At 32.1% G+C, this 13,461-nt stretch overlaps 1 protein-coding gene across 2 annotated transcripts; it reads right to left on the bottom strand.

Annotated features, from left to right (window-relative positions):
* Nucleotides 1-10,003: 10,003 nt before the first annotated feature.
* On the bottom strand, nucleotides 10,004-12,450 carry LOC113753299 (protein-S-isoprenylcysteine O-methyltransferase B-like). 2 transcript variants are annotated; one of them, XM_027297416.1, is made up of 2 exons: nucleotides 12,227-12,450; nucleotides 10,004-11,027 (listed from the first exon to the last, which is right to left on the bottom strand). In XM_027297416.1, the coding sequence occupies exon 2, from the start codon at nucleotides 10,829-10,831 to the stop codon at nucleotides 10,238-10,240; it is 594 nt and encodes a 197-aa protein (XP_027153217.1). In that variant the 5' UTR covers nucleotides 10,832-11,027; nucleotides 12,227-12,450; the 3' UTR covers nucleotides 10,004-10,237. The 2 variants fall into 2 exon arrangements, with proteins under 2 accessions (XP_027153217.1, XP_027153218.1); XM_027297417.1 differs by having other exon boundaries at nucleotides 10,004-10,936.
* Between the last annotated feature and the right edge of the window lie 1,011 nt (nucleotides 12,451-13,461).

Here is a 13,461-nt window from a genome sequence, read left to right as displayed (position 1 = left end):
AAGAGTAAGGAAGTAGGTCGCAGTCGGACTGGCACTAATAGATTAGGTGGTATAGCCAACCATGAGATCTATGAATAAAAACAAAATATATAAAGCAAGTAAACGAAGATTAGGCGGTTTAACCAACCATGAACAAATTGGATGGTATAACCAATGTTGAATGTTAGTATAAAAAATAAAACAAGTAAATAAATAAGAATATGAGGCGGCTTAGCCGACCATTCAACAGAATATTATCGAATATAAGTTTGACAGAAAGCTTACAAAGTTTGAAGTTTGCTTGATCCTTGTTTGGATATTGGGATAGGAAAGGATTGTTCAATTTTGGCTATCCATTTCTCTAATTGGTCTAAAGGTTTGATTTGGAGATCTTTATGAAATTTGATCGGTATTTCATGAGGTTTGAAAAATAGGTTTGAGGAAGAGGTGTTTGTTAAAGGATTTTTAGGGATAGGTCTGGTAATGAGGTATTCTCCAAGTGTTTGTAGATACTTGTTGGTGTAGTTGTTTTGCTTATAAATTGTCTAGATGTCCTTGGCATTGACTGTTCCTTCATCCTGAGCAGTTTTCAACTTGAATGGCTTGGCATTGATTTCTGTTGATTTGTATGGGAAGGTAATTGATTTTGGTGGTGGAAGTTCTACTTGGATTTCTCCCTCAACTGTCTGCCACCTTTTTACTACATTTACTATTTGGGAGAAAGGATAATCAATTCCGTTTCTTTGAGAATATATTTCAAACCAATCAAAGAATTGGATGTGTTGTCTTGTTCTTCTCAGGAAGCCGTAGAATTCTTCTTGTATTTCTTGTGGGGGTTATCCCTTGTATTTGTTGAAGAACCATGTTCTCTTAGCATAATTATGTTCTACATAAAACTGTCATGAGGTTTTGTTTTTCTCAAGAAGTCATAGAAGGCTTCCTGTATGGCTTTTCGGGTTTCTCCTTAATAGTTGTCAAAAATTTGTTTTCTTTTAAGCTGATTATGGTTTGTAAAGAATTTAGATCTTAGTTTTTGTTTGTCAATTTGGAAACCAGGAGGTTTATTTTCTAGGTTCTTTGTTTGAAGAAGGATTGACTGTTCAATCCGAGCAATTCGGGCTGTAGGTCATCTACTGATTTGGTGTTTGAGGAAGAACTGGAAGAGCTAGAATTTGTTCTAAAAGAGGAAGCCATGAGAAATAACAAGCAAATAAACAAATAACTTTGTAATCCTCTTCCTTTTGGCACAAAATCCTTCGGGATCCATGAAAATTGACTATATTTCTGAGCCAATTATAATAAAGACTATATAGATCTTGAAAGGTTAGATCTGAACTTCTGAAACAAATTATCTATGAGTGACTACTATATTTCTAAGAATATTATAATAGAGGTAGTATCGATCTAGAAAGTTAGATATGATCTTTTGAACACTTCACCGCTCTGGATCTCGAACTACAGGAATCTCAATAACCCTATAGGTCTTACTGCCAAATCTCATGGTCTTACTGCCAGGATCGGCTATTGGCAATTACAAGTTCCATGTTCATCATACAGATCTAGGTTTATAGATCGATACTAACAATATTATAATATGTTTAGAAAGATAGTAATTACCAATCTAACCGATCCATCAGAAAGATCTAAACTTGTATATCTATACTAACAATATCATAATAAGTAAAGAAATATAACCATCATCCCACTTTCCTATCTGACTCTGATACTAGACAGGCTTTGGTGTAGATACATGAGTATCTATTGACTTATGGCTCAAAGATTTTGGTTGATCTAATGGATCTGTGTACTTTGATGTGGATACATGAGTTCTTTGAGACTCATACCAGTCAAAAAGAAATCGAGATACATATATATATATATATAATTTTTATGCATTGATAGTATAATGATTTTTTAACACTAGCAACCATAGGTATATGTCACATATACATGATTTAAATTTGAAATTTGATTTCATGTTCTATGACACGATCTAAATCGGTTTGGGCAAAAAAAATATATATATTTTACACTGACAGTATATGAAAAAGTTATTCTACATATACATGTATGTATGTATGTATGTATGTATGTGTGTTTATATATTTATTAAATAGTAATCTCTCTATCCCGAATTGTTTGTTATAATTTTTATTTTGAAATATTCTAAAATATTTGTCATATTATTAAAGTCAGAGTTACTTTTAATCTCTTTTTCCAATGCTTTACCTACTTTTACACATATTTTATGTTAGATTCAAATTTCAATTTTGAATTTTGGAGGTTAAAGTTGAAAATAAAATAAAAGGCATGACAAACATTTTAGGACAAATGAACTACTATTTAATATATACTAGTGTTTGAGACACACACGATGTGTATGCGACTAATAAAAGAAATTTGTGTCAAATTTTTTGAGTATATTTGAAATCATTTTCGAGAGAATTAATTTTATGCTATAATAGTAAATATGTAGAGAATTCACTAAAATAAAATATATAAATAAATAAATATTTAGTAGTAATTCATAACCGTAATTGAGAGTTACTAATAAAAATTAAGGTTTACTAAATATGCTGATAAACAAAATAATAAGAAATACATATTAGTAGGAAGAAGGATATATTGGAAATTGGAAGTGGGTAATTATTAAGGGCAATTTAGGAAGAACATAAAATGACATAAAAAAATTTATACATCCCTTCCCTCTCCCTTTATATATACTAGTGATAAATGCACACTCAATGTGTGTGCATATTGAGTGTGCATTAAAGAAATGCATAATATTTTATGGTGAATGAATTTTTTGTACAAATTTTTATTGTTAAAGAAAATTTTAATCTTCTAAATTATTTTGACAAAATGATTGTTATGTTGGTAGTTATTACTTTGGAAGGTTATATTGAACAAAAAAATATGCTTAAATAGTAAATCAAGAAATGCTTATAGATAATTATCTTGACAACATTTGTTTGGGTAATTAAAGTAAAACTAGTTTTATAAGGGCAACAATGGAAGTACATAAAATGATAATAAAATATTTAGACCAAACCCCTTCCTCTCCCTTTATATATAGTATAGATATGTAGTGTGTGTTTATATATATGTATATATATTTATACATGCATATATGTGTATATACATGTATATATATATGTATGCATATACATACACACACACACACACACACACACACATATATATATATATATATATATATATATATATCAAATGATAATTCCTCCATCCTGAAATGTTTGTCATGTTTTTTATTTTGAAATATTCAAAATATTTGTCATATTACTAAGGTCAAAGTTACTTTTGACCTCTTTTTTCAATGCTATACCTACTTTTACATATATTTTATGTTAGATTCAAGTTTGCAATTTGAATTTTGGAGGACAAAGTTAAAAATAAAAGTACTAACATTACAATCAAGACATCATTTTTAAAAAGTTGAAATTTGGGAGAGCGAAAAATAATTTGGGACGAAGGGAGTACATAGTATAAGGCGTACTGATGTAGGTATACATATAATTACTACAAAAATATGTTTCAAGACAGAATGCTGCAAGTAAAAAAGGTTTGAAGTCCAATATGCTTCTTTTTTTCAATCTTTTTTTTTTTCTGTTGGGTTTGAAAGTAAACGCCAAAAAGTGTAAACTAATTTTGATGTCTAGGTTGAGATTATGCAAACAATCCGAGCACCTGTTTGTATAAAAGATGTGCTTGAGTTGTATGATCGTGATACACATTAATCAGATATGTATCAAGCTTTCAGAATATCACTGATTAAATTTTCATGAACCGTGAATTTTATTGATAAAATATTCAAGGTTGCTATTACAGTTGACCTAATTCTTAAAGAGAAAATTTTTAGCATTTCCCCCACAATATTTGTTAGAGCATACGCATTATTGATTACCCACATCATGCAAAAGATAATGGAAAGATTAATCTAGACAAATTAAACGGCAGAATTTGGGCATGTTAAATCTCTCTTGCCTCTTTGCCCACTTGGATGTTTCAAATCCATATTTCTCGGGATCCGGGCCTTCTGTTCAGTTCTGTATAGTTGTACAAAAGGATACAATTTCAGTTTAAACTAATATATTTTTAGTTAAACATTGAATTTTACACCAATTTAATTATAATTTACGTTTATACTAAAATTGTATTAGTTTACATCGAAATTCTACCTGTATACACAACTCGAAAGAATTGGAGCTGGAGAAGTCTCATTTCCTATTTCTTGGATTGATAATTTTGAGAGTCAATCCAATTAAGCAGCCAATTGGTGGGGCTGGGCTCGTGGTTTAGTGCTTGGTCTAATAAACCAAAGACCAGAAACTGTCTAAACAAAGAACTTATGGGACTACATTCAAAAGTTTCATTGTCAACAGCCACCTCTCTCTCTCTCTCTCTCTCATTCTCTCTCTCTCTCTCTCTCTCTCTGTATCATATATTGGTATATTCCATCCTCTCCGTCCCTTTGTATCATATCATTTCGAAATTTCAACAAATACAATTCTCAAAAGAACGCTTTAACCCTTCTTCAATCACAAAGCACGAACAAAAAGGAAAACAGCTAGAAAAAGAATCAAATATGGCAACCCTTAACTCTTGTAGCATCCTGCACTCATCTCCCCGCTATTCTGCAGTATCCCAGAGCCTATGCAAGAACAATTGCGTTTGGACCTCAGAAGGGTAATTTTGACATTTTGTACAAAAATAGCTGCGAAACTAAAGAATGGGCTGTGGCATTAACAGGACCCTTCTAGGTATAGATATAAGTAATTGGTTTACACTTTGAAATGGTCACTCCATTCACTGCCCAAAACAACAAAAAAAAAAAAAAAGAAAAGAAAAAGATAGAGAAATGTTCTTCATATTCAAAACAAGCCTCAAGTGCTGCCTTGAGTTATTTTTATTTTCTTTTTTCATGGACACCAATATGAAAGTATCTGATAAACATAAATCTCTGAAATATATGTGAGCTATCAGGAAGTTAAATTGAAAACAGCAACTTCTTATTAATCTTCTTATGAAATACTTTTCGACATTTTTTTGTCAAACATCCAATTTGCAACATTAATACGTATGTGGTACTAGGCAGCTTAAAACTTGATGTGGGACAGTGCTATTCTATTATATTGTGAATTGATATAGACCGTGATGTTACATTAAGAAAATAATATAATGAGTTGAAATAGCACTTAAATGCTTAATTACTAAATGGGAACCACTGCTTTTGTTTAAGGGATAATTTCAAAAACCTCCCTTGAGGTTTCTCACAATTTCACCTAGTACCCTTGAACTTTTCAATATTATACTTATCTCCCTTGGCCCTAAAAAATGGCCATATTAGCCTTAATATATTAATATTTTTTCATGCAATTAAATAATCCACTCCTAATCTTGTTCATATGAATGCATCACACAATAAGGCATTTAATGGAAACCAAAATAAAATTCACTTGTGGAATAACCGATTATATCCTAAACACAATTACAACATATTAACAATTAATTTTAGCTTTGTTTGGAGGATCTAAAGATGAATAGAAAAATATGTAAATTGGGTTTAAAAAGGATAGGAATAGTATTGGTACTCCAATATTTGAGGGATAGGATGTTGTATTGATGCGGTTATTGAAATTTTTTGAGTTTAGTAGTGCAAACTTTTTTAATTTTGATTGAGGTTTTAGAATTTAGGGATTGATGGTGTAATGGTCATGGTGATAATGGTACTAATTTGGGATGTGGTAATATGAAAGGTTTAAAATAGTAGATATGAGAGTTGAAAATGAGTTAGAGATTTTGTGCATGTTCCATAGTTTTTAAATAATTTTATAAAAAGGTAAAATGAATTTCACAATTTCATGAGGGCAGTTTGGGTTATTCATTGAAAAATTTGACCATTAAATAGTTTTTGTTACGAAAACGGTAAACTCAAAGGAGCTATATGTAATTTTTCAAACCTCAAGGGAACTAGATGAAATTGTTAAAAACCTCAAGGGAGGTTTTTGAAATTATTCCTTTGTTTAATTATCTCTTCTAGTTCGCATATATATATATATGAAAGTTATTATTTTAATTACTCATATTCTCTCTCTCTTAGGTGGTATGCCTAATTGAAAAGAATTAATGAGTAATTTGGATGTTTGGAGTTTACCCATATTTGCATTCAACTCTTTTATAATTAATTTTTTGGTAGTTTCTCTCTCTTCTAACAACTATATCTTTTGAGAAAATTTTGAATTATTTATTTTTATGGTTTCTCTCTCATCTAAAAATATCATTTTTTTGTAAATTCATATAATTTTTTTTATCCATATGGATTAACTTAGCGTTAAAAAGCACTTTAACTATTACATTAATAAATTTACTAATATCGTTGGAAACTGAATATTTGTCGATGTAGAAAATAAATTATTGAATCTTTTGAACTTAATTAAGTACAAATATGTAACTTGGTTTATGGCCACTATAAAAATTTTAATTATCTAAAAGAATATTTATTTGAAAAATCTATCAATTTTTTAATATGCGTTACAATACTTGATGAATACTATTATATTGTAGTAAAAGTATGTACTAAAAAATTAATATGATAGTTAAACATTTAGCATACATCAATTTTCTAAAAATTAAAATGAATGAACATAGAAAGATCGTTGTTAATTTTTTAATTTAAGTTATTCATGCTTGCACAAATTCATAATAAATTTTAAAAAAATAAACCGTGATATGGGCAAAATAATAGTTTTCTAATGATTATCAATTGTATTAAATCCTCCACTATGTATTTAAAAGAAAAAAAAAATCCTCTACTATAGTTTTCATGTCTTTTCTCATCAATTGCGTATATAATGTGTCAATCTAAGCATATAATGCACTTGCCCTGTAATCCTGTCCATTTTAGTGCTAGTTGGGAACCATTGCCATTGTGATTCTAATACGTACATATGAAGCCTATTTCCAGAATGCTCCGAAAGATCTCTCTATTGCTTCTCTTGCTTTCTACTTCACTAGCGTTACTTAGCACGATCTAGTATCCTTGTACGCAACAATTCATATAATGAAAATTGAAGTTCAGCGTCCTATTATCAATCTGTCTGTATAATTGTTGTTGAACGGCGTAATAATTTTTGAACAAATTGTAATTCATTGTTATCATAATGTCAGTGTTATATTCAATTACTTTTCATGAGAGATTTATACATTATAATTACGTTTCTACTATGAAATTGTATAAGTTGTGAGAGAATTTCTATCCTTCTGGAGCAATTATTAGAAAAGCCAATCATCATTTTATGGACTCAACACGCCATGTTTAATATTGGACAAGGAGTTAGACAATATTAAGGTACTTCTTCTATCACATTGAAGTGTAATACACTTTCCATTCTGGATGTTTGTCATGCAAAACTCTTTTTAACTTCTCTTCTCTATATTGTTCCTTCCTTTATTTATATGTATATTATATCCAAATTTAAATTTTGAATTTTGGAGAGTAAGATTAGAAAAAAAAAATCATAAACATCAAAATTAAGCACTATTGTTAAAAAGTTAAATATTTAGAACACGACACAAAAATTAAAATTAGGACGGGAGAGTATTGCAATTTATTTACAACATTTTACACCATTGATGAACCATTGTACTTACAACTGTTTCTATCCCTTTTACATGTATCCCAGAATAGTGCACAATTTAATGACCGGCTTCTACGACAATTGAGAAACAATCTCAAAAGCTTCAAGAAAACTTGCAAATTATTGACGACATAATAGTATGGCACCATGGCTTAACCTTCTATCTAACGTAAATTATTGTGATCTAGACATCAAATATCCCTTGTGTTGTATCCTGTAGGCACTAAATATGTTCGAAATGTTGCTGGCCAACTATGGCTTGCAACCTGAAATTAATAATCTCATAATGAACATTTTTATTATCATAATTATATATAGTTTATGCATACTTATGTGTGTTACATAAGCGATGCCTAAACAATGAAAGAGCTGATGTTTGAAAAAACTCAAAATCATCTATACATGAGGCGATGAAAATTTACTTGAGGCAGGATGCAATATAAGTGAATTTGCTTGTGGCAGAATCCTGAATAGGGATCCGGTTATGGTAGCCTTTCCGGAGATTTTGCTGGCTGATTTAAGATATGATGACCTATTACTCAAAAATAAAAAGAAAAACAAGAAATGTCAACAATTTAAATTTCATTATTTAAAGACAATTAAGCAATCCTAAATAAAATAACAAAAATAATAACCAGATCTCTTCACGATTTATTCAGTTCAATTAGCAATACTCTTTTTCCTGGTAATATCCATACCACTACTATAACCTTGTTGGAAACTTCAACTACCAACCATGAATCAAGATAGGCAATGCGTGCGCTAGTGAATACATGGGCTAAATTCCGCATCACAAAAGGTTTCTGCCGGGCCAGCAATGAGTGGCAGCAATGATTCTTCATGGACCTTTTCTCTGCAGCTGTTTATTTGTTTTTCTTTTACGGTTTGTTCAATTTAATTCTCCTTTTTTTTTCATGCGGTAGAGTAAATGATGATGATGGTTTGCTACATGGTTTTGCATGTCAATGGATTGCACTGGGCTTGACTCCTCCTCGATGGCTGAGCTATTCCTACAAAAGTAGCAGATGCTGCAGTTTAGGGATTCACCCTTCCTTGTACTTTGTCAAGGAATTGCATCTTGCTCTTGTTAAAACTTAAACTTGGCTGCTCTGGTTGCTATCTTTACTCTTTCCTCTGAATCAAAATCCGTCCTCTCCTTCCTATAACAGCAATCATACACTCATCAAGAATATTCAAACACAACATGACAAAATGTAAAACTTACCCATCATATAATCAAGTAATGAACCGTTGCTGATTTGTGAAGCACACCATTGCTCCATTATTGGAGAGTTGTGAAGCATAACAACTGCTGCATTAGCAAAGTTACGGTAAAGAACAAACGCACATTAGTATTTCCCAGGCTATACAGAAAGCTAATCGTGTTGATCCAGTTTAGTAGTTTACGTCTTAGATAACGAATAAAGGCTAAGTTTAAGGACAGCAAACGAGGATGTGCACAACCAGACAATTATCACTAGAGAAATAAGTTGCATCTGCAGCCTGATACCTTATGTGCCAGAAACTTTTTAAGTATCACTTGCAACAACAAAATCCAATCTACATGCTGGCATCAATTATTTAGCTTTGGAGCATAACTTTCCTACAAGACTGAATATTGTCCATAGAAGGCTGTAATTTTGCCACCCAAAATAAGATCAGACAAATTCCATGTCCGCACTAGAATCACTAGTAAGTAACAAGCATAATGTGTGCTCTTTGGAAATCACAAGTAGCAAAATAAATACTAAGAAAACCAGCATAGACCATCAAACCTGAAGATAAAGTTCATTCATTAACATTACAACTGCCACTAGGACAAGATTTTTTTAATGATTATGGCAAATTACCGTGCAATCCACCTAAAGAAACCAGAGTTTGAGATCAATCCAACAAAACATGTAAATAATCCTAGCAAAGCAAAGAAAATATATACCTTGCCAGCATTCTACACAAGACTAAAAATTGCTTTTTGCTTCTGATCTTTGAATCTCTTCACAATATAGTGAATATTCTCTCAACTCAGACTTCAATTCGTGATCCTTAAAATTTGCTATTTGCTTCACACAGCAGCAAATCAACTGGGGCCCCCCCCGGGGGGGGGGGGGGGGTTGGGGAGGACAGACAGACCCCAGTGGTTTGGTTAAGATTTCCCTCTGCTCTCTAGTTAGTTCTTCCTAATATGGAGTCCCCAACCATCAACTTTGGGATGAAAAACCAAAAGGCCTATCTAAGAGATGTACCACTAGAAACTTGATGATACCTTTTAAGCGTGACCTTCAGCAATATTACCTGCTCATTACATGTTTCAATCCAATCCAGGCAACTAGCAAACAAGTTTGAGATTAAAATAGCAAACATTCAGATGAAGCAATAGAATGCAGCCTAAATATTTTCCATTTGGAAATGGTTTTCCGAAACAGCCAATCTATTGTACATAGAAGCAGAACAAAATCAAGTTACAAGATAGCCAAGAGGAGCTAGTGAAAAACCTTCCAAGTTTTAAGTACATATGCCCCCAGTGTCAGGATCTCAAGCCTGTCTATTAACACTACAACAAAAAACAGTAAAAAAAAAAACCATTGAAACATTGTAATGCATCACTTTACAAATGGAATCCCAGAGGGGACTCGCCTAGCATAATCCTCATACTCGGACCCAAAAAACTGCCGCAAGTAAAACTCCTCATACGGTATCCGCAGTGCAAAAAAGCGCCAAACCACAATGGCAAATGCGACTGTTGATAGAGGATTACAAAGCATAAATTGAGTGCCAACAGCCCAGATGAAGAATCCACTATAACCAGGGTGGCGGACAAATTGATAAACTCCATGCGTCACCAATTTGTGATTCTCCTGGTGATAAATCTTAATAAGATGAGTGAAGGATTGACCAGCAGTTAAAATGGCCAACTTCCTTATGATTTCACCAATAACAACCATTGCAAGGCCAAGATTACTTATCCACCAATGTTCCTTTAGCCCCGGGAAGAAATAAACCTCCATAAGGTACTCTATCAGTGAGCAAACCATTGCAAGGATATAGCTTTTACTGATTAAAAGTGACTTAACTGTTATGCTTGATTTTCCATGAATGGCCATTGCAAGTACATATTCTGAACCGTGAAAGAATACGATCGCACAAAACATTTGCAATAATTGTCTGCAAGCTGTGTAATTGAAGATTTCTGCCATTTCATGCAATTCCAATGAAAGCGAATAATTCTCTGCTTAAAAAACTATTAAATCTCAAGTTCTACGATCTTAAGCTGCCAAATTAAAGTTTCATTTGTTCCAGACCTGAAAGACTCAAGGAAGAGGTATGACACATTAGAGCTATCAATTGCTGCTGCAGCATGTCAATGACAAAAACATGCTTCATGAGGGACATCTGACAAAGGAAAACCAACAAAAGTTTCAAGACAACAAGCAATTTAGGGCATAATTCAGACGTGGAAAAATTAAGGATTTCTAGAATTATGTCATTTCAACTTCAAACCCACGAAGATGATCAAAAACCCTCTAGCTATCTGAGTTGGATCGAATCTAATTATCATAAGGCTGTATTTAGTTCAATGGAATTGGAATTGAATTAGAATAAGCCAAACCCAGTGGTTAAATTCTATGGATTCCTTCTTTGACAATTTAACTGAGGATTAGCATAAAAAACACCACCTTTGGTCTCGCCCCACATGCAAGAGGCCAACTTTCAGTAGCTTATAGTACCACACAAGATCTTACTCCAGGAGATATGTACAATAGACTTGCAAATAAAAGAAGAAAAAAATAATCTATTTGAATCGAGAAGTATATCAATTGATTGCTGAGGTGAAAAGAAGAAGCAATCAGCATGTTGATGAACAGAAGTTCTATCTTCTATGGGAAAATAGTCAAGGCTCTATCTCATTCAATATGATAAACTTCCTAGAGACTTTCTTCTTTCTACCACATTAATTGATTTTGAAGCGGGTGCACACACACAAAGCTATACAACAATGTTAAATGACACTGCAGAAAGTCATGAACTTGGCCATTGTGAGAGCAAACAGATAGTGACTTGTCTCGACGAGTTTTAATCGACTCAATCTATTATTCTTTTTTAACAATGAAACAGGATTGGGTCACAAAGATGTGGTATTACAAAATGTAAAGAATTAGTAGTAAATTTGTTCAGACAGCAATATTAGCGAATGAGGTCATTGCCCACTCTCAACCGCACCACTTCTCCTGTATTAAGACTACCAATTTTAACAGTAATTTCTTAAACTGTTTATGAATCTATGAGGAGTTTAAGTATTTTAGCATCTGCAAAAGAGCCCAATCTCACTCTCCAATGGTTTATGGCCTGCAATTACTCTGCATGCTAACAAAAACAAACTAATGAAATTAAAAATGGTTTATGGATGATCTTGTACAAAGCGATTCTAAGTTCAAATAATGACATATGTAGTCAAAGTAATCCCAATTTAAGAAAAAATTACACAAATTCACATGAAAACCCAAGCAATGATAAAAAACAGAACACTTGAAGTAAAGAAAAATGTCGAAGCACTTCGAAAATTGAATTGCTGAGATCAGAAGAGTACTCACCCCTTCGTTGTGTGTGGAAAGATTGTGAGGGAAATTTGTAGTAGATTTCTAGGAAAAGATTACGGGGCAAGAAGCAGCGGACGGGGAATTTAAGAGGAAGATGAAGCGGAGGAAAACGTTTGCTGGAGGAGGAATAGGTTCAGGTGCTTTTTTGATGAGATGAGCGGTGGTGAAGGCAAGGGAAACGAGCAGTGGGAATAAGAAAGAGGAGAGCGTACGCAATAGCCTATGTCGAAGTTACCAACTGCCACCAAAATTGCAGAAAATTATCCTATAACCTGTCCATGTTTACTGTTGATTGGGGCTTAATTCTGTCCATGTCTACTGTTGATTGGGGCTAATCCCACTTTGCACCAAGGTTTGCAAAATTCAGATTTTATGTAGGATCAATTTTAGTTTCACAAGATCGGATCGTAAGATTGGAAGATGCCATCATAAACTCCTAAATTTACTAAATTAATGAATTTGAAATTCATATATCATTTTGTACAATCTAAAGATATCAAATAAGTAAGTTACTTATAAACATATAACATTTTTTAACTACTATCTATATGTATTACAGAGACGGTTTTTAGCAGAGACCCTCCCAATGGATTTCAAACTTCCCATTCTTTTTTCTAGATTTTTGTATTTATTTTAATACATAAAATCTAATTAAAAACTTTAAAATAGTGGGTTATAACTAATCCTATCACTAGTCAATTTTAAAATTTAAAACTTTCACACTATCTCCTTCATAAACCGTTTATAGTTTGTTATTTATACTTTAAGTCCTTTTTACTCCTTAATTAAAAAAAATACATTTGTCAAGCCAAAATTCTCAAGAATAATTGATTAGTCTCATTTTAAAATTATTTACCCTATTACATCTTTATCACTTTAGCCCCTTTTATTCCTTCATTAAAGAGGATTAAGCCAAATCCTTGAGACAATGTGATTAGTCCTATTTTTAAGTTATTCACCCAATTATTTCTTTATCGCTTTCCTTCTAGGTACAATAATCATTTGTCAAAATATTCTAATGATATGCTCAATTACTCTTATTTTTTAATAATTTAAGTTACAATTACTAAATCAATTTTCTTGTGGTCTTAAAGTTATCCTTTTTTTTGTTGTATTCAGCAAGTTTAGGGCACTTTAATAGGTTTGCTTTTTATAATTTTTATATTTTTTATGTTGGATTTTATTCAATAGGTCTTTTTTTTTAAGTTTTAAAATTTGAATGTTAAAAT

This window comes from Coffea eugenioides, chromosome 11 (genome assembly GCF_003713205.1).
Source record: "Coffea eugenioides isolate CCC68of chromosome 11, Ceug_1.0, whole genome shotgun sequence".
Taxonomy (NCBI): Eukaryota; Viridiplantae; Streptophyta; class Magnoliopsida; order Gentianales; family Rubiaceae; genus Coffea; species Coffea eugenioides.
Note: the sequence above shows the minus strand (reverse complement) of the source record. Positions and strands in the feature narration are given on the sequence as shown.